Here is a 22,641-nt window from a genome sequence, read left to right on the forward strand (position 1 = left end):
TGTGCCCCTGCACTCCAGCCTGGGTGACAGAATAAGAACCTGTCTCCAAAAAAAAAAACAGGGTTCCATGGTCAAAAAAGTTCGGGTAATACCTATTTTATCCTGTCCTACCTGCTCTTAAGGTTTTAGACATTTCTGCAGGGCCTTTAAAAAAGTTAGCTAACCTCTCTGTATCTACTTTGGTCATCTGTAAAGCAAGGACTACCTCAAAATTTACTGCAAGGGTAACATGAAATAATGTATATATAACAGAGAAGTATATAACAGAGCAGTGCCTGTCACAAAGAATACACTACCTAAGTACTGTTCCAGCCTGGGCAACATGGCGAAACCCTGTCTCTACAAAAAATACAAAAATTAGCCAGGCATGGTGGTATGTACCTGCAGTCCCAGCTACTTGGGAGGATAAGGCAGGAGAATTACTTGAGCGCAGGAGGCAGAGGTTGCAATGACTGGAGATCGTGTCATTGCACTTTAGCCTGGGTGACAGTGAGACACTGTCTCAAAAAAAAAAAAAAAAGGAAAAAAAAGTACTATTATTACAACTCACCCCATTGTTTGGAAGATTAAATGAGTTGATATGAAAGTACTTCAGGCTGGGCGTGGTGTCTCACATCTGCAATCCTACAACTTTGGGAGGCTGAACAAGGGGGGAATGCTTCAGCTCAGGAGTCCAAGACCAGCCTGGGCAACATGGTGAGACCCTGTCTCTAAAAAAAATTTTTTTCAAAAATTAGCCAGGGGTTGTGATGGGCACCTATAGTCCCAGGTACTTGGGTGGCTGAGGCTGGAAGATCGCTTGAGCCCAGGAGGTTGAGGCTGCAGTGAGCCATGCTCCTGCCACTGCACTCCAGCCTGAGTGACAGAGCAAGACCCCTCAAAAAAAAAAAAAAAAAGTTTGAAATTTGCTGCTCACATTTTAGAGCAGCAATTCTCAAACTTCATAGTCCCAGGATTCCTTTGCACTATTGCATTATTGAGGACTCCAAAGATCTTTTGTTTATGTGGATTTTACCTAACAACATTTATCAGAAAAATTTTAAAAATATGTATTAATTCATTAAAATACCAACCTTATGTTAACACAAATAATGTTTTAATAAAAAATTGCATTTTCCAAAACAAAAATATTTAGTGAGAAAAATGACACTTCTTCATTTTTGCAAATCTCTTTAACGTCCAGCTTAACAGAAGACAGCTAGATTCTCACATCTGCTTCTGTATTTAATCTATTGCTATATGTTGTTTTGGTTGAAATATATGAAGAAAATCTAGCCTCATAACGATATGCAGTTAAAAAGGTTATTACAATACTCCTCTTTTTTCCATATAATTGTGAATTCTCCACAAGTGGTAGTTTCTTCAAGATTAGTTGAAATGTGAAATCTGAGACCAGACCAATGAGCTTTTTCATGCCCTAGTACAAAAAAAATCCCATAGTCTATCTTGCACTTTTATCCATGTATGTCTCTGTAAAACCATAAATTGGTCATTTGGAAAACATTAGCTCAGTGAGTTATACATACCATATAAATGTTAATGCAATTCATTATACAAAAAAAAAAAAAAAAAACACATCAGTATCATCAGTGATCTCACCAGAAAAGTCTTTAAGTATTAGAGAGCTGTCAAGCTCACAGTGGCACATAAATTTTCCAAAATTCTAATTTTCAACTTGAATGCTCAAATTATCAGTTGTTCTCCTTGAAGTGGCAGGCTTGTTTATTTCTGAGAAAATGTCTACCAAACACTCAGATCTGAATAATCATATTTAGAAAATTCTAGAAAACACAACACAAAATTTATCAAAGCAATGATGCCATCATGTTATGTAGCAACCCAAAAATTCCACTGTCCACTCCTGAGAGACCAAATATGAAAAATGCAAATAATATCAGTGTTATTATGAAAATAGTTCTGACATTGTGGACTCCCTGAAAGGGTCTTGGGGATTGCTATGGTCTGAATGCCTGCATCCCCTCAAAATTCATATTGAAACAATCCCCAGTGCAGTGGTGTTGGGAGGTGGGGCATCTGGGAGATGACTTAGGTCATGACGGGGAAGCCTTATTTGCCCCTTCCGCCATGTGAGAACACAACAAGAAGGCACCATCTAAGAAGCCAAGAATGAGCCCTCACCAGATGCCAAATCTGCTGGTGACTTCATCTTGGACTTCCCAGCTTCCAGAACTATGAGAAATAAATTTCTGTTGTTTAAAAATCACCTAGTCTAAGGTATTTTGTTATAACAGCCCAAACAGGCACCCTCACGAGTCCCCAGAAAACCACTGTTTTACATTTCACAAAGTAGAGCACACCAGCTCTCAATCAGCCTTCATTAAATTGCCAGAAGAACCTTGGAAGCCCTCACCCATCTTGGGTGAGTTAGTACTAGCTGTCTGAGGAGGAAGAAGAGAGCTTCAACGCCCATCTCACTCTAATCAGAGCAATTCATTAGCTCTACCTGTACCTTCTCCTGGTTTAGGAAGAGCTCCATGTGTGCTGCCTCACAGTGGCAAGCCTTGGCATTAGGCAAGCCACCCTGGGGCAATCAAGACTTAGGCTTTTTTTTTTTTACTTAAACCGTGTCACTGACCTAAGCTGGGTTGATTATTTCACTTTTTTAAAAAAGAAGCATATTAATGCCACGTTTTCTAAAACAATAAGAACTATTATGGTATGTGATTCCACACCATACACTTTATTAATTACACTCTTGAAGTTTAAGTTATTTCTAAATAGCTGTTTCTAAAAGCATGCACGGAATTTATAACTGATGACTGGGAAATGTACTGTTTTAATAGCATTAAATATATTCATCTTTATTGTTTGTTAACAATGTTAGCATTTGAAGACTAGACTGGCAATGTCACCTTTTATCAACCTTCCCTACAACCTGTTTATAGAAGAAAAGGTGGGGAGGGGGTTAGAACTAATAACCCTAAAAATACTGTTATTAATTCAATAACACCTCTGGAAACTACTTCTTTGTTATAAATAACACTAGGCACAGTGAAAAGGAAACTACCAAATACAGTAGAACTTAAAATCATGTAGTACGAGGAGGTTTGATTTGGATAAAAAGACCTTGAACATATTAAGTTAAACAAGCCAGACATAAAAGGAGAAATATTGTATGATTCCACCAATATGAGGAACCTAGAACAGGCAAATTTATAAAGACCGAAAGTGGATTCGAGGTTACCAAAGGCTGGAAGGGCAGGGGAATGCGAGGTTATTGCCTAATGGTTACAGTTTTTGTTTGGGATAAATGAAAAAGTTTTGAAAATAGTGGAGAAGGTTGCACAACACTGTGAATGTAATTAACGCCACTGAATTGCACACTTAAAGGTTAAATTAGCAAATTTTGTTGTATTTTACCAAAATTTTAAAAATTAATGTATATACCCCAAATCGTACACTTTACATGGGTGAATTATATGTGAATTGCATCTCAACAAACATCTTTTTAAAAAGAAATTCATGATTTGGTCTTGAAGCATTCAAAGGAGTCTAACGCTGAAAAGGGCAGAGACTTAGTGTGATCCTGGGGACAAAACTAGGACCTCCAAGGCCTCAATTACAAGAGGCAGATGTCCACTCAATACAAGGAAGAAACAACAGCCAAAGCGTCCAGAATCATCACGTGTCTTCTCACAAAGGGGAGGACTATCATTAGAGGTGTTTTAGCAAGGGCAAAGATGCCCATCTGTCAGGAATGCACAGGGCCTATAAAGGCCCATAAACATCTTTGTCTTCGAATGCTAAATTGTGTCTATTTTTTTTTTTTTCAGGTAAGAGTCCTTATGCTAGATTCTCAAAAGGGATAATAACCCTAAAAATGATAAAAGTCACTATTATTGAGAAAATTCCAGTATTTCAAGCGAGATTTCACTAGATCTAAACACTTCTTTCAAATCTGAAACTGTAAACCCCTATAGACTATACTCCCCTTAAGGAGTGTAGTCAAAACAGGATTCACTACATATTAATACAAATGACCTGTGGTCCAGAACTGACTAGGGGTGCCCTCATTATGGAAGTGAAATAAACCTGAATGTCTTTGGGCTAAAATTTGGGTAAAAGGAAGATAACGCATAATGGGGCAAGGCCAAGTCAGACTAAGATGCTCCTCTCCTCTGTTGCCAACTGCTACTCCTCACTGTACTGAGAGAGTTCTTTCCCATGTCTCGGAACTTAAAACACTGGGAATGCCCCAGGACTCAATCCTCAGATCTGTTCTTTGCTCACTCCTTAGATAACCTTAACCCGTACCACAGTTTTAAATACCCTCTATAAACTGAGAACACCCATATTTACAATTTCCAGTCTGAAAGTCTCTGAATTTCAGACTTGTATATCCTATTCTCTCTTCAAGACATCTATTTTCTTTGAGGTGAAATTCTCATAACATAAAACTAACCATTTTAAAGTAAAAAACTAATGGCAATTAACACATTCATCATGTTCTGCAACCATCACCACTACCTAATTCTAAAACATCTTCATCACCTCAAAAGGAAACCCTGTAACCATTAATCAGTTGCTCCCCACTCTCCCTTTCACCCAGCCCCAGGCAACCACTGATATGCTTTCTATCTCTATGGATTTACTTATTCTGGATATTTAATATAATAGAATCATACAACATATAAGCTTTTGTATCTGACTTCTTTCACTTAGCATAATGTTTCTGAGGTTCACCCATACTGTAGTATGTACTGGCACTTCATTCCTTTTCACGGCTAATATTTCATTGTATTGATATACATTTTGTTTATCCATTCACGCACTGATAAACGTGGCTTGTTTCTACCTTTTGACTATTGCGAATAGTGCTGCTATGAATGTGTGTACATTTGGTTTTTTTGAATATCAGTTTGCAATTCTTTGGATATATGCCTAGGAATGGAATTGCTGGGACACATGGTAATTCTACATCTAACTGCCACTTGTGGTTTTGATTTGAACTTCTCTAATAACGAGTGATGCTCAGCATCTTTTCATGTGCTTTTTAGCCATTTATATCTTTTGTTTAAAGAAAGAAGTCCTTTGCCTATTTTAAAATTGGGTTGTCTTTTTGTTGCTGAATTGTAAGAGTTCTTTATATATTCTGGATACTAGACCCTGATCAAATGTATTATTTGCAAGTACCTTCTTCCACTCTTTTCACTTTCTTGGTAATGTTCTTTGATACACAAAAGTTTAATTTTGATGAAGTCCAATTAGTCTATTTTTCTTTTTACTGCATGTATTTTGGTGTCATATCTAAGAATGTGGTGCCAGCCAGGCACGGTGGCTTACACCTGTAATCCCAGCACTTTGGGAGGCCAAGGCAGGCAGACCACCTGAGATCAGGAGTTCGAGACCAGCCTGGCCAACATGGCGAAACCCCGTCTCGACTAAAAAAAAATACAAAAATTAGCCAGGCATGGTGGCGGGTGCCTGCAATCCCAGCTACCTGGGAGGCTGAGTGAGTAGAATAGTTTGTGAACATCGGTGGCAGAGGTTGCAGTGAGCTGAGACTGTGCCACTGCACTCCAGCCTGGGCAACAGAGTGAGACTCTGTCTCAAAAAAAAACAAAAAACAAACAAAAATGTGCTGCCAAATCTAAAGTCACGAAGATTTATCTGTATTTTTTTCCTAAAAGTTTAATGATATAGCTCTTATATTTAGGCCTTTGATCTCAATAAAAGTATAGGCCATTTGGAGTTCATTTCTGTATATGGTATGAAGAAAGACATCTATTCTTTTTTTTTTTCATCTATTCTTTTTTTCTTGAGACGTAGTCTTGCTCTGTCACCCTGACTGGAGTGCAGTGGCACGATCTCGTCTCACTGCAACCTCTGCCTCCTGAGTTCAAGCGATTCTCATGTCTTGGCCTCCTGAGTAGCTGGACAGGCACGCACCACTGCGCTCAGCTAATGTTTGTATTTTTTAATAGAGACAGGTTTTCCCTATGTTGGCCAGGCTGGTCTCGAACTCCTGACCTCAAGTGATCCGCCTGCTTAGGCCTCCCAAAGTGCTGGGATTACAGGTGTGAGCCACCATGCCCGGCCTAGACATCTATTCTTGAATGTCTATCAGGTCTCTCAAACCCAAACTTCTAGTATTCCTCTACCAAACCTGCTCTTCCCAGTCTTCCCTATCTCAGCAAATGCTCACGTTAAAAATCTTGAAGTCGGCTGGGCGCGGTGGCTCAGAGCCTGTTCTAGCACTTTGGGAGACCGACACAGGAGGATTGCTTGAAGCCAGGAGTTCAAGACCAACCTGGCCAACATAGATTTTTAAAATCTTGAAGTCGTCCTTGAGTTCTCTTTTTCTTTTACAATCTACCTCCAAACCATCAGCAAATGATGTTGGCTTCACCTTCAAACCATATCTCAAATTTACCATCTCCTCCTCTATTAATCTGGATTATTACAACAGCCTTTTAACTGGTCTTCCGGCTTTCACCTTTGCCTCCCCACAATCTAATGAGCAGCCACTGATCCTGTTAAAATTTAAGTCTCTGCTCTAAACCCTTCAATGACTTCCTATTTCACTCGTAATAAAAACCATAGTGCCTTCCAAGACCTACAATGTCCTACCTAAAGAATTTGCCCCTACCATACACACACCTTTCTGGTCTCATCTCACCTCTCTCCCAGTCCCTCTCCCTGGACTCCTGGTTGCCCTGTCTTTGCCTTCTTTGGAATGCTGCTGCCCAAGGTATCTCCATGGCTGGCCCCTTCGCCTGGTCTTTGCTCAAATTCACCTTCTTAGTGAGGCCTTCTCTAATCACTGTATTTAAAATAGCAATTGTGCGTCCCTTGATACTACTTATTTCCCTACCCTCTAACCTTTATTTTCTCCACAGTATTTATCATCATCCGACACACTACGTATTTTACTTGTTTATTCCCCCCCCATTAGAATGTAATCTTCATGAGAGCAAGGACTTTGATTTGTTCATCTGTAACCCCCACTGCTCACAATGCCAAACACAAGTAGACCTTCAATAATTAATTGAACTAATTAATAAATAACATAAATTATAGTCGCCCGTTGCTGCACCTGTTCCCTTAATGGACTGAGAGCTTTCTGCAAGCAGTGACACCCTTATTCACCCATGAACTCCCAGCACCTAACATTTGCGCTCGGCACATAGTAGGCATTGATTTTAAATGAACGAACCAACAAGACAGGCCTATGAAACATCTCAGCCTTTCAAACACAGTCCCTATGCTATCATTCCCTAAATATAAGTCAGTGTGTGGGGGTTATCCGAAGGAAGAGGTTCCAATACCAATTCCCATGCCCTCACGCGTACACCCTCTGTTATCCCTACAATAACCAAGCGAGAAAATGAGTAACGGTGACAGCCAGAAAATGAATCCTGAACCGTGCAATGACAAGTCCGAAGGAGAAAGCAGTTGTGATGAGATGAAAGAAGGTAGCGGGACTCAAAACAGAAACACTGTCCCGGGGGTGGTGGCAAGGAGAGGGAAAGGCCCCAGTGGCCACAACCATAGAGTCCTGCTCTCTTTTGACAACTAAGGAAACTAACGCCCAGAGAGGAAAGCGACTCCCCCGAGGTCACACAGCAAGTGAGCCACGGCGAGAACCCACAGCATCCCGCGTCCGCGCGCCGCCCCAGCTCCCTCGCGTTTGGGGTGGTGTCATCCGCGCAGAACCCCCACCAGCGCACGTGCTCCGAGGTCCCCGGACGCCCGCCCGCCCACGGCTCGGGGCCGGCTCCCCATCTCGGTCCAACGCTGGGGTCGACGGCAGTGCGCTGCGCCCGCCTCCTGCGCCCCTCTCAGCCAGCCCGGGAGCCCGCCAGGGGCCGGCGGGTGGCAGCGCTCACCGCGAAGCTGGGCCCGGGCCGCCCGCTCTGCGCCCGCCGCTTACCTGGCAGGGTCCCGCGGGAACCTGAAGAAGGCCAAGTCGGACTGCGTGCTCTTCCGCGTGCAGTTGGGGGCAGCGCAGAAGTTCGGCATCGTCGCCCGCCCGCCGGCCGGCCCAGCCCTCCCCTCCCCGCCTCCTCAGGGCAGTCCGCCCGCCCGTCGGGGCCGGGGAGGGGAGCCAGGCCGGCCGGCCGGCTCGGCAGGGCCGACGCGCGGGGGAGGGGCGGGCGGGCTAGAAGCCGCGAGGGCCAGGAGGGGTGCCGCGGTCCGAGGCCGGGCTGGGGACGCGGCTCCACAGTGCTGTGAGCGGCCGGGAGGATTTACCGCCGCCGCCGCCGCTGGTGCACCTCCCGCCCGCCCGAGACGCTGCCGCCTCCTTCCCACAATGCACCCTGACGCCCGGGGGTGCCCTCTCTTCCCTCAGCCTTCCTCCCCCGCCCCTCCTTTCCGCCTTCTCAGCAGGCGGGCACGCGCAAGGAAGCGCGCCTGCTGGGGTGTGGCGAGGCGGAGGCGGGACCTGGCGCGCGCTGCCGCAGTGCGACTGCGCACAGTCTAATCCGCGGGGGAGAGAGAAATGTGCATGCGCGCCTGTCTCCCGGGACTCTAGAGCAGGCGATTCCCGGGCTGCTCCGGTAGGTTTGGCGTGCGCGGGTTTCCGCAGATCTAGGGCGAGCTTGCACGTTACATCACCGATGCATCTCTTCTTGCTTGCTTAATTTGCCACCACTTAGGCCTTTCTTGCAGAATTCGCCATATACTCCTTAAGGGCCGCGGAATCGGAGCGACCTTGGTGACTGGCAAACTCTCGGCAGATGTGCGTGCACTGGTTTGATGCAGACGTGGTTGTAGGCGATTTAATTTTTCCCAGCTTTGCAGCGACTGTTGGCTTCCCAGAACGGATCTCCCCAGCCTCGACTGGAAGCTGAGGGACAAAAATTCATAAAAGCAATTACTCTTTCCCGGCGAGGCTTCTAGAAGAGCAAGAAGAGCGATATGATTACACCTGCAGCCCTATAAAGATTGATCTGTCCGTCTTTCCCTTACAGTCGTGGCCTGTTAAACGTTCCTGTGTTGTTCAGTGCCAGAATGAGTGACCGCTATTTAGAACAAAGGATTAGTATCAAATTTTGCGTGAAATTGAACAAGTCTGCAAGTGAGACCCACCATCTTTTGAAAGAAGCTTATGGGAATGAAGTCATGTCAAGGGCCAGAGTTTTTGACTGGCACAAAAGGTTTAAAGAAGGACGGGAAGATGTTCGAGATGATGCCCGAAGTGGGCGTCCAGTCACCCACCGAACAGATGACAATATCCAGAAGGTCAAGGACTTGGTTTGTTCAAACAGGCAGTTAACCGTGAGGATGATGGCTGAAGAGTTAAATTTAGACAAAGAAACTGTTAGGCTCATTTTGAAAGAAAACTTGAACATGAGGAAGATTTCTGCAAAAGTTATTTCGGGTGTTTTGAAGGGTGAGCCTAAACCACGAAAACTTGACTTTCAGTCCGATCTTTCAAAGGAAACTAGGAAAAATAGCTCATGTTTGAGGAAAAAGGTAACAGGTTCTGAAACACGGAGTTATCTCCAGGGTGAAGCTGGTGGGGAAATGCCCCTGCCGGTATCCCATCCCAGAGTCCACTACTCTGCCAGTCAGCTTCTGCAGGCGTCATCTTCAACAAGCCTTCCCCCCAGGGTAGCTGAGAATTGGTTCACCCCATGGTGAGAGGAATGTGAGTTAGCTGAACCAGAACTAGGATGCTGCCTCACTGTTAGGCACCTTCTTTGGCTGCTCACCTATTTTTCAGTCTTCACCACTCCTCCCTATGTGCCATGGCCCTCCTCATTACTCTTTGCTGGACTCTTGGACCATTTTCCTTGCTGTTCTCCATAACTTTGAAAAACTTTTGGCTGTTCCCTTCTGGTATTTGCTTGTTCTTGATTTCTTTTGCTCAACAAGTTTGGATTTCTTCTCTGCCCAGACCTTAGCTTGTTGTGGCTGTCCTGTTCCTTTGTTCTCAACATTCTGCCTCAGAGGATCATGCCAGTGAGAAGAGAGGAAAAGGATCTCCTGGAATCTGTATCTCTGTGCCCAGGGAAGCATGCTTTTCTGGGAGGACCCCAAAAGAAGGCTTACAGTTTCAGCCTGCTTCGCAGTCAGGGCCTGAGGTATGGTACAGAAGGTAGTAGCATGCTGGTACTACTGAACAGTGCTGGGCCTAGGGGCTGATCTGGCCCAGATGACTCAGTAGGCACCCTTAGGAATCAGGGGTTGGCCACCAATACTGATCTTCTCACAGGCCTACACCTCACAGAAGAGCTGGGTTTGTTTCATTCTAGTCCTATGCTTTGGACCTCCACTCATTTGGGTATCACCCCTGTTGGAAGAGGAGGATCTGGTGCTAGAAAATATAAACCCGGGGACCCAGGCCTAGGCTGTGTTGTGTGGGGAGGAAGACCAGGTGGCTTTCTAGTCCCTGAATTAAGGGAGCCTGCTGCCTATGTGCGGATTCCCACACAGCAGCCTGTTTTTAGTAACTAATGCCTATAGTTTTGAGAACTTGCTGTTTTTAGAACACTGCTGGGCATTGACAATGTGGAAGTTATGAACAAGATCTCCAAGGGCTGATGGGCTTCATGGATGAGATGGTTCTTGAACTGGATCCATGAGGATGGGTGAGACAGGGCTGTGAAATTAGGTAAAGCTTCCGGGGCAGGTGGAACAGCGTGAGGCTTCCAACCTGCATCAGTAGAAAATGACACGGCCAGGTGTGGTGAATCACACCTGTAATCCCAGCACTTTGGGAGACTGAGGTGGGTGGATCATAAGGTCAAGAGATCGAGACCATCCTGGCCAATATGGTGAAACCCCGTCTCTACTAAAAATACAAAAATTAGCTGGGTGTGGTGGTGCACGCCTGTAGTCCCAACTACTCAGGAGGCTGAGGCAGGAGAATCTGTTGAACCCGGAAGGCAGAGGTTGCAGTGAGCGGAGATTGCGCCACTGCACTCCAACCTGGCGACAGAGCTAGACTCTGTCTCAAAAAAAAAAAAAAAAAAAAGGAATTAGAAAATGATGACACTATTGGCTAAAATAACAAAGTTTAAAGAGGAAGATAATGGTGTTGCGCAGATGAACAATTTGGGATAATTTGCTTTCTCTCCTAAGCCTCCAACTCTATGCTACTTGTTGTTAAATTGCTTCCCCTGAGTCTGTGAATAGGTTTGTAACAACCAATTTGATATCTGATTTTCCATTTGGACCCCGACAAGCAGTTTCTGCAAGTTCAAACTCTGTCTCTTCTCTTCCTGCCTCTGCCAGGATTTATGGAATGGAACTTTTCCCAAGTGGGTTCCAAGTAATACCACATAGACTGGAAACATTCAGGGGGCAGGGGTTTGGTAATAGCATTTCACAGAATTGGCCAGTCTTTGTTTTACTCAAGGATTTTTAGATCTAACAGCTCCTCTTAAACAATATTGCTTTATAGTAGAGGCACAACACTCATTCATCACAGTTACTTTTAGTGCTGTTCTTTCACTTTCTCTACTCACCTCCAAAAATTACAAGTTCCTCATTAACACCTGTTTTTGTTTTGCTTTGTTTTTTGAGATGGAGTCTTGCTCTGCTGCCCAGGCTGGAGTGCAGTGGCACGATCTCGGCTCACTACAACCTCCGCCTCCCAGGTTCAAGTGTTTCTCCTGCCTCAGCCTCCCGAGTAGCTGGGATTACACAGGTGCATGCTGCTACACCTGGCTATTTTTTGTATTTTTAGTAGAGGCGGGGTTTCACCATGTTGGCCAGGCTGGTCTTGAACTTCTGACCTCAGGTGATCCACCCACCTCGGCGTCCCAAAGTGCTGGGATTACAGGCGTGAGCCACCACGCCAGGTCAACACCTGTTAGTTTTGAGGCACCTTGAAAGCTAGACCTTGTCCCACAAAGAGAAGATACTGTGTAAGAAAACTCTTAAACCAAGCAACAGCTTATAGACCTCCAGCTCCTTAACAGTTTCTAGACATTCCATTTCAGGACAATGAAGTCTTCCTACATCAGATGCGGCTCTAGGTTGCCCACAAGCACTTGGCACCAGGGACACTGCACTTTAGGAACAAAGTCCCCACCACTAGTTCTTGCAGCTTTGTTGCTGAACCTCATAGTAATCCTTGCTAAGGCCTACCCAGTGGTAATTGTTGCAGATTTATATGCTCCTGGTCCCGGGCCAGGATCCCACAACCATACCTATAGGAGTTGTTTCTAACCTGTTATAAAACAGAGGTCCTGAGACAACTTACTTCTGGATTTTATTGCAGTCCTATGAACAGGGCTGGTATGTCCCTGCCAGTGATGCTGGACCAAGACCCATGGTGGAGCGTAGAGTACCAGAAGCTATGTTGGTCCAGACATGGTTTAGACACAGCAACCAGAAGCAGGTAATTAGGAGTGTGAATTCAAATGGTTCCAATTGGCTATAATGAAAAGGACTTATCCAGAGCAAACGATTCACATTTGGCTGCTCAGAATCTCTAAACCCAAGGGTAGAGCATGATCTAGGCATCTCCAAATAGGAAAGTTCTTATATGAGTACTCCTAATGTGCCCACCCACCAAATCTATTTTATTGCTGATGCATGTTTTGCCCTGGCCTGCACCTTGCTGCCTAGGCCTCTTGAGCTCCTGGTCCCGTAGTCTCACACATCCAGCTATGTGTCCGTCACACCCCAGGCTCTTGTCCTTGACTATTTTCAGACACCTCTCAGTTTATTCTCCACAGTTTGCTCTTACTCCTCTCTTTCCTTATTGCTTTGTTTTCTGGTCCTGGGTCACATCTTCAGTAGCTGCTTTTGGTCACTTTGGTGTGCTGATCCTTGTATTGACCTTTGGGTCATGGTTTTCCACTTAACTTACAACTCTTCTCTGATTTTTTGGATCCTTCTTTGAGCTCCCCGCTTCAGCTGCTGAGTAAGGAAATTGTCTGCTCCAGCCCTGGCCCCAGGTTGCCTTCCTATCTTAAAGAAGCAGGGTGGGGTGACATGGGGGAATTATGTGTTGATTTTGTTTTTTCTAAGGGACATGGGCACCTTAGCCACCCTCAGTTGCACTCCCCCAGAGGCACCCAGTGTCACCAGTTTCTCAAGGAGGCAATATGGTTACCTCTAGTAGCAAGAGTAATGAAACTTCTTCAGAGCTGTAACCTCCAAAGCCCATTCTCCTAGCAACTGTATTTTCCCTGGCAGGAGAAGCTCCACCTAACCACAATAGATCAAGCCTGGCTTTCTGTGGGATGTCAGTAGGAGAGCTGGCCATCTGCAAACTTTCTCAAGCTTAACACCATCGGTCAATGACTCCATTTGGCTTTCAGGTTGATCTTTGTCCCCGCCCCCACGCTCATTCTAATTCAAAGTCCACATGGAATGTTTTATGCCACAGCTGAGCGTCTAAGAGGAATACATGCCTTCCGGGGCAGATCATCCTAACACTGATTTTATGCAATTCTCCCCTTCCATCACCCCACCCTACCTTGCTTCATTTGCCCCACTAGTAATGATCAAAAAGAGAAAGAATAAAATGTTCACCAAATCTGTGACTTAAAAAAACATGTGGAGGGTTCTGCCATCTTCTGAATTCTGATCCTCACTGAGTCCTCATTGAAATGTTATTTGGGGAAGAATGTTTACCTGGGGCCTCCTTCCCAGAAACTTTTTTTCAGATCAATTTTTTAGTCAAAGACTAAGACTTGCCTTTGGAAATGCCTGGATAAATCTGGATGCTAAATGACTTGAGGACACCTAATAAAGGAATGGGGTACTATTGGGGAATTGTCTGTCATTGCATTACACATGCTGCTCAGTCTCCCTGCTATTTGCAGACATCATCACCAGAGAGTTTCACTAGGCTCATTGGGATTGGGTCTCAGCAAGGTCCCATGTGACTCAATAAGAGCCCACCTTTGCTGCTAAATTGTGTATGTTACCGTGCATTCTCCAATTACTTCTTCAGTCAGCCCACCCAGATTTTACCAGGCGTTTATATCTTTTCTGAGGTAACCATCATGTATTTATGTTCTACAGTGTCTCCCTTATCAGATCCTTGCAAATACTGTCCTAGTTGAATCACCCCTTTCCCAGTATTAATATCTGGAAACAAAAAATCTATAGTGGGGAGCTCCAGTGGGTCCCCTCCAAGGACTCACTTGGGCATAGTCCAGTGGTCAACAGACTTCTGTAAAGGAGTCTTTATGGGCCATATGGTCTCTTTTGCCACTAAACATTTTAGTGCAAAAGTAGACATAGTTAATATAGAAACAGATGAGCACAGCTGTGTTCCAATAAAACTTTATAAATGGATACTAGAATTTGAATTTTATATAGTTTTTACAAAATACTATTTTGATTTTTTTAAACCACTGAAAAATGTTAAAAAGAGGCCGGGCACGGTGGCTCAGACCTGTAATCCCAGCACTTTGGGAGGCCGAGGCGGGTGGATCACCTGAGGTCAGGAGTTCAAGACCAGCTTGGCTAACATGGTAAAACCTCATCTCTACTAAAAATATAAAAATTAGCTGGGCGTGGTGGTGTGTGTCTGTAATCCCAGCTACCTGAGAGGCTGAGGCAGGAGAATCGCTTGAACCCGGGAGGCTGCAGTGATCCAAGATCTCGCCACTACTCCAGCCTGGGCAACAGAGCGAGACTCCATCTCAAAAAAAAAAAGTTAGACATTCTTAGTTTTTAGGCCATAGAAAAACAGATGGCAGGACAGATTTGGCCCATGGGCTATAGTTTGATATAACCCCCAGTCTAGTGTATATAAAGTGTGTATATAAAAATGACAGATGATTATTTTCCATCAATAACATTATTAATGCCACATTGATCTGGCAGTGTCTGACAATTTATTTGTAGAAATTGTGGGCCAGGCACGATGGCTCATGTCTGTAATCCGAGCACTTTGGGAGGCTGAGGCGGGCAGATTGCTTGAGGCCAGAAGTTAGAGACCAACCTGGGCCAACATGGTGAAACCCCATCTCTACAAAAAAATACAAAAATTAGCCTGGCATGGTGGCACGTGGCTGTAGTCCCAGCTACTTGCAGGGTTGAGGCAGGAGGATCACTTGAGCCCAGGAGGTCCAGGCTGCAGTGAGCCATGATCATGCTACTGCACTACAGCCTAGGCGACAGAGTAAGACCCTCTCTCAAACAAAAAAAAGAAATTGTGGAATATTGGAGGGAATCTGTGGAGCCAGGAGAGTAAACTAAAGCTGAATGATTGGCTATTTTACCTTGAAATATTCTGGTTCACAAAATAAATTTTGTGCTGTTTTTGACTAAAAATGATATTATAAAACCACTTATATTATTCCCATGTAAAATATCAAAACCAGTGTTGGCAACACTGAAACTGATGCCAAGCTGCAACCAACAATAATAGAATGAACTGAAGGTAGTCCCAGAAATGATTTGACCATGGGTAGCATTTGAATAAGCTTATGTTATCACCTATTAAAGTGTGTACTATGGAGATGACAAAACTCACTGAAATGTATTTTTTGCATGCTTGCAAATATATATATGTATTACAGATACATATGTGTGTTTGCACCTTGCAACTGGTGCTGAGATCTGTCCTTTTAGGTAAGTGTATTTGTCTCTTCCCCTAGAGAGCTCTTTATTGTGTCACCTTTATTTAAACTGATTTTCCAAAGTTGTAGTAGAATCTCAGCATTGAACAGACCATTACAACAGTGTCTGATCCAGCCAGTCATGTTTCCTATGAGTTGAGGAGTAACTAAACCCTACAGCTGCTGAAAGATTGCATCTGAAAGAAGATTCTGTGTTAATTCACTCAACAATTTTTTATTGAGTGGCTGTATGTGCCAGATGCTATCTTGTGTGCCGAGATACAGCAGTGTACGAAATAGACACAGGCCTTGGATTAGATGGTCTGAAATCTAATTATATTACTCTTCACTCTTGCAAATTTTCTGTTCCATGTGTGCACACTAACCCGTTGTTAACTGCATACCTGGAAATAGGTATGACCGTTGCCACATGCCTTTGTGCTCTGGTCTTGATGCCTCTCCAGCTGCATTAATAATTTGAGGACTGTGTGTTTCATTTAAATTTTATTATCCTTTAGACAGATCTATATTGGCAGAAAAACACACTGGCAATGTTAGAAGTGTAGACTGGCAATGGTTTTCTGAAAAGCAATTTGGCAATATCTATCAGGAGCTTTAAAAATATTTAGATCCTCTGATCCTCCAATTCCACTTCTGGGAATCTGTCCTAAAGAAATAGTCTAAAATGTGGGCAAAATCAATGCTTGACAATCTTAAAGTCCAACAGTAGAAAATTGGTTAAGTAAATTACAGTATGACTATCCAGTAGACTGTTGTGCCATCATTATAATTTATGTTTCTGAAGAGTATTTGACAGCATGGCAAAGTGCTTATAGTGTTAAGTGAAAACAGTGATATACAAAATTGTATGTATAAATCCAAAAAATGACTTTTAAAAAGATGGAAAGGATATGCAAACTCTGGGTAGTTGGATTATGGGTTTTCCTGGTTTTATGCTTTAAAAAATTTTCTCCAGTATATTATTACTTATGTTATCAGTAAAAATCAATAGCATCTAGAGCTGGCAGTGGAGAGATTGAGGCCAGATCACTAGTTTGGTCCATGAACAATTAACTGGCTGGGTGGACACAGAGGCTATATTATCTTGTGTTGGCAGCAAGGCTGGGACAGAAGGGAAAAGGACCTGCCCAGGAGGAGAAGGGACCATGTGACTATGTGACCATAATCCCTACAAAAAAACACAAAGTGTTAAGGGAAGACACCGTGGGTGGCATGCTCTTGTGATGTAGTCGTAGGTCGGTAAAAGACCACTTATGAATCAAGTATATTCTGACAAGTGGAAAAGGATATGAATGCTCTCCTGGGTAAAATTAACCTCCTTTGCATTTCATTCTCACATTCTCGCACAAAATGAATTATCAAGATGGATTTTATAATAGCTGATTCTCTGAAGAATCCCTGAGACTTTGTATGATTCTTTAGTATGGCAGTGGCTTTCGATGTGCCAAGTCTACCTCCTCCCATACTGGGACACTCAAGCAACACAGATGTACACGGGAATTTTGGGTATTCTATACTGAGAATACTGCACACATATCATTAGTCATCTTAATGTTGTAACTTACCAAACTCTTAAGGTTTGCAAATGTGATTTTGTTGGCATCTAGAACCAGTGTATTTTTTATTTATGTCTGAAAAATAATCATTGTGGGGTTTTAAAATGAAAAATCATGTAGCTAATGCCTATCCATAGATGAAATTGTTATGTTGGGAAAATGTGTACTTAATCTTTGCTTTAGTAAAATGATTATTATAAAAATGTTAAATGTCTCCTCAGTGAAATTTTAAACCTCCAAATGAGTACACAAGGTAAATACATATTTTATAGGCCTATAGCTCATATAATTGCCAAGCTGAAAGAGTTCTTTAAGATCTAAGTATAAGTCCTCTGGTCTGTAGAATGAATGAGTGAGGCTTGGGTTTCAGTTCTGGCTTCTTAACTAGCTATGTGACTTTGGGCAGTTCATTTGTACCCTCTAAGGTTGTCAGTTAATTCATCTGTAAAAGGGAAGTAATGCCATCTATCTCATGGAGTTGTTCATTTTGTTCATTTCAACAATATTTATTGAGTGCTTATCTGCGTATGATGCTGTTCTAGACACAATAAACGAGACCCCAAGAAATGTTCCTCCTCGTGAGCACACATTTCAGTGAGGGAGACAGACAAGAAATAAGATAAATTAGTAGGCTGGGCACGGTGGCTCACGCCTGTAATCCCAGCACTTTGGGAGGCCGAGGCGGGTGGATCACGAGGTCAGGAGATCGAGACCACGGTAAAACCCCGTCTCTACTAAAAAAATACGAAAAAAATTAGCCGGGCGCGGTGGCGGGCGCCTGTAGTCCCAGCTACTCAGGAGGCTGAGGCAGGAGAATGGCGTGAACCCGGGAGGCGGAGCTTGCAGTGAGCCGAGATCGCGCCACTGCACTCCAGCCTGGGTGACAGAGCAAGACTCCGTCTTAAAAAAAAAAAAAAAAAAAAAAAAAAAAAAAAAAAAAAAAAAAAAAGATAAATTAGTAAAAATATCTATTTTAGTTAGTGATTATTAGATGTGAGGCTTACATTAAACAGTGTATACGAGGCACACAGCACAACACCTGGCATGGAGTACGTGCTCAATAGAGAATAATTTCTTCTGTGTATACGAGGCACACAGCACAACACCTGGCATGGAGTACGTGCCCAATAGAGAATAATTTCTTCTGTTTCTTGAGGCTTCCTAACAGCTCCGGAATTACCCTACAACGTGGTGGTAGTCGGCAAGAAGCCTGACTGGTTGCTTTCTATCTCTTGCCAGTTAAGGCCTAAACCTGTTTCTGCTTAAGAAGACAAAAGAATTCTTACAGTGGTGTTTTGTACTTCCTATATGGCAGATTAATCAAGGTGGTGCCTAAACACTGTTGATAAATGACCTTTTCTGGAGCCAGTTGGCAGGAGTCCTTGCCTGGGGCGGGATGGCAGGTGTTAAGTCCACAAAGACAAATGCATAGTGTCATTGCTATTTAAGCAAAACAGACTAGAAGACCGAAACGGCTGTTTCTCTTAAAGAAAAGATGTGTGCCCTATGTCCTGGGCCAAATGCTGGAGCACTGAGCAAAGTTTGCAGTATTAGAAGGAAACTGCCTACTGCATTATTTATGGGAGACCAGGGCATTGACAGAAAGCCAGGAAAAGGAGAGTTTAATGGTTTGCGGTTTTGATATTTTTGTCCATTGTAGAAAATTTGGAAAGTTTAGAAATGTTTAAAGCAGCAGCCAGAAGTCCGCTCCTAGAGTTCGGGTCTTTCATGAGACCCATCTCCTTGCCTCAGCTTCCTCCTTCAAAAACATCCAGCCAGGCTGGGTGCGGTGGCTCATACCTGTAATCTCAGCACTTTGGGAGGCTGAGGCGGGCAGATCACGTGAGGTAAGGAGTTTGAGACCAACCTGGCCAACATGGTAAAACCCTATCTCTACTAAAAATACAAAAATTAGCCGGGTGTGGTGGTGCACGCCTGTAATCCCAGCTACTCAGGAGACTGAGGCAGGAGAATCACTTGGACCTGGGAGGTGGAGGTTGCAGTGAGCTGAGATCGTGCCATTGCACTCCAGCCCGGGCGACAGAGTGAGACTCTGTCTCAAAAAAACAAACAAACAAAAATCAGTGAATGGTCGTTTACTGAATTCCTTCTTCGAGGCTGGGCCTGCACTAGGCACAGAGTACAGCCCTTGTCCTTGGGCAGTGCCCAGCTTTGTGGGTTAGGGAAAGGACCAGAGGTGGAGAGGAGCACCAAGAAAGGGTTCCCACCTTAGACTGTCAATTTTTCCCAGAGGACAGAGCTAAGGAACAAACTTTTGTAAAGAATTGGAACAAAAAGTTGTAATCATCAACTGAGGGTGATTGTGAAAAAGAGACAGTGGACTGTAAAGAAGCAAAACACAGAATGATGGTAACTGTAGCTCTTCTTATGTAAGAGAGCCTGGAGCTCTGTCCACAAGGATTTAGTGTGTAACATTACCTCTCAGAAGAAACTGGACTTGAGGCTGTGGGCCAGTGCCCCTGTACCTTGCATTAAGAACCTAATAAGTGAAAATTCAGAATTACAGCCCAAACTCGATGAGGGAATTGGCGCAGGGAGGTTGAGTGATTTTCTTGAATCACATATTTAGTTGGTGGCAGAGCCAGGATAATAATGAAGGACCTTGAACTTCGCTCAGTCCATGAGTTTTTTTCTATTACTCCATCGGTAATTATTTCCTTTACTAAAATGTACATTCTTATGATATCTTTAAAATCATGCTCACCCTTGTATTTAACAAATGATTTACTAACAGTTGATTTACATACAATTTTTAAGAAACATATTTATAGCATAGAAAGTGGTGCAGAGGGTTTTACCAAATTTCTCTGGGGTGTCCAGGTCCCCTGGTCCTTCCAGAGGTGTGTATTCATAAGTAAATGTTGGCATTCTGTCATCCATTTTTTCCAGATGTTCTTCCCAAGTAGTGTGTTATGTTTTGTGTTTTTAATATTTCTCATACACGTTTTTAAAAATCTGGGCACATAAATCCTAATAAAACTCTCAACTATCTCCTCTGTGCTGTCTCAAATTTCTGAGTATGCTTATATTCATGACACAGTGTCTGAAGTCATGAATGCTATCACATAATTAGGACTTATATCCCTAAACCCCAGTCTTATGTTTCTAGATGTTCTGAAAATTCTTTACACTTCACTTATAAATGCCACTATACTGTACCATGACATTTCCATAGTAACATATATTTCAAACATGAAAACAAGAAGCCCAAGGAAAAGAGAAGTTGGTTTCCAATGCATAAATAAAAAAATTAAAAATTGTAGAATACATAAAATGAGGTGATGGGTGTAGTATAAGGGGATACAATTAGGTGACTGTATATTTTATTCTACTTTGACCTCTCCTGAACAGAATGTTCCTGTAGGCTCACCTTAGGGATGGGCAGTATCTACCACCCACCCAGTGGCGCAATCTTGGAATCATGTTTTCTTTGACCCTGACATCCTGGCAGGTCCATGTGATTTCCCTAACATCTCTTACTGTCACCTACTGCAACTGGACAGGGGTGGTCACGCACCTCTCACCTCACTGTCTGAAGACCATCCCCTACACTGCTCCTGTGCTATTTGGCTTGGAGTTTGCTGAAAACTGGAGACTTTTGGACACCAACTTTTTGAGTTTGCTCAATCATGCCCCACTTTGTGCCTGGAATCCCTCTCTGCTGCCATCCACCTGGGAAACTCCCCTTTTGGACTCAAGCCTCAGCCTCACCATTGCTGTTCTCCCCCACCACCCACCAACCCACTCAGTGAAGCAGCCACCCTCCCTACCACCATGTAAAATGCACATTCTTTAATTTTTTTTTTAGCTTTAGCTTTTGTGGATACATAGAAGGTATATATATATATTTATGGAGTATATTGAATATTTTAATACAGGCATACAATGTATAGTAATCACATCAGGGTAAATGGGGTATCCATCACCTCAAGCATTCATCCTTTGTGTTACAAACAATCCAATTATACTCTTAGTTATTATTATTATTATTTTTTTTTTTTGAGAGGAGTCTTGCTCTGTCACTCAGGCTGGAGTGCAGTGGCACCATCTTGGCTCACTGCAGCCTCCACCTCCTGGGTTCAAGCGATTTTCGTGCTTCAGCCTCCCGAGTAGCTGGTATTACAGGTGCACGCCACCACACCTGGCCAATTTTTGTGTTTTTAGTAGAGACAAGGTTTCACCATGTTGACCAGGCTGGTTTTGAACTTGTGACCTCAGGTGATCTGCCTGCCTTGGCCTCCGAAAGTGTGATTATAGGCGTGAGCCACCATGCCCAGCCTTCCTTTAGTTATTTTTAAATGTACAATTACATTATTATGACTATAGTCACCCTGCTGTGCTATCAAATATTAGATCTTGTCCATTCTTTCCAACTATTTTTTGGTACCCATTAACCATCCCCTTTTCCCCCCACCCCACCCCACCCTCCACTAGCCTTCCCAGCCTCTGGTAACCATCATTCTACTCTCTATCTCCATAAGTTCATTTATTTTCATTGTAGCTCCCACAAATAAGTGAGAACATGAGAGGTTTGTCTTTCTGTGCTTGGCTTATTTTACTTCACATAATGACCTTCAGTTCTATCCATGATGTTGCAAATGACAGGATCTCATTCTTTTTTATGACTGAATAGCACTCCTTTGTGTATATCTGCCACATTTTCTTTATCTATTCATCTGTTGACAGACACTTGGGTTGCTTCCAAATCTTGGCTATTGTGAATGGTGCTGCAAAAAACATGGGAGTGCAGGTATCTCTTTGATACACTGATTTGCTTTCTTTTGGGTATATACCTAACAATGGGATTGCTAGATTATATGGTAGCTCTATTTTTCATTTTTTGCAGAACCTTCAAACTGTTCTCTGTAGTGGATGTACTAATTTACATTCCCATCAACCGTGTATGAGGGTTCCCTTTTCTCCGCATCCTTGCCAACATTTGTTATTGCCTGTCTTTTGGATAAAAGCCATTTTAACTGGGGTGAGATGATATCTCATTGTAGCAATGCACATTCTGACGTGAAGAAAACTGTAACACTTAACTGAAGTTTGTTGTTTGCAGGATGTTTTTCTTCTCTACTAGCCCAGGACCTCCTAAAAGCCAAGCCCACATCTGATTGTTCCATGTTCCCTGCATCCAGAATAAACCTTGCCTGGAACTGCTCAATAAATGTTTGATAGATGAATGAAAGAAGGGATTTTATGGTAATTTTTTATTGTGGTAAAATTCACATGACAGAATTCACCATTTTAACCACTTTAAAGTGTACATCTCAGTTGCATTTAGTACATTCACAATGCTGTGCAACCATCACCACTATCTAGTTCAGAACATCTTCATCACACTAAAAGGAAACCCTATACTCATTAAGCAGTCATTCTCCATTCTCTCTCATCCTTGGCCCCAGCAACCATGAATCAACTTTCTATCTCTATGGATATGTTTGGACTCATGTATGTTTGTTTTATATTTTGTGTAATAATCCCATACTGTGTTACTTATTTTGTTGCTCAAGTTGTTCCAGCTTCGGCCATTGGATGTT

The 22,641-nt window shown here is 43.2% G+C and overlaps 2 protein-coding genes across 2 annotated transcripts in view; one reads left to right on the forward strand and one right to left on the reverse strand.

Moving 5' to 3' along the window:
- Positions 1–8,287, reverse strand: part of THAP12 (THAP domain containing 12) — a 31,205-nt gene extending 22,918 nt beyond the window's left edge. The window contains exon 1 of the mRNA XM_019037370.4: positions 7,895–8,287. Coding sequence (XP_018892915.1) covers positions 7,895–7,983 — 89 coding nt within the window. The 5' untranslated portion in view covers positions 7,984–8,287. The remainder of the gene's footprint in view (positions 1–7,894) is intronic.
- Positions 8,288–8,833: 546 nt separating this feature from the next.
- The window catches only part of GVQW3 (GVQW motif containing 3), a 36,007-nt gene continuing 22,199 nt past the window's right edge, over positions 8,834–22,641 (forward strand). The window contains exon 1 of the mRNA XM_063693389.1: positions 8,834–9,441. Within this exon, the coding sequence (XP_063549459.1) occupies positions 8,977–9,441 (465 nt within the window). The 5' untranslated portion in view covers positions 8,834–8,976. The remainder of the gene's footprint in view (positions 9,442–22,641) is intronic.

This window comes from Gorilla gorilla, chromosome 9, assembly GCF_029281585.2.
Source record: "Gorilla gorilla gorilla isolate KB3781 chromosome 9, NHGRI_mGorGor1-v2.1_pri, whole genome shotgun sequence".
NCBI lineage: Eukaryota > Metazoa > Chordata > Mammalia > Primates > Hominidae > Gorilla > Gorilla gorilla.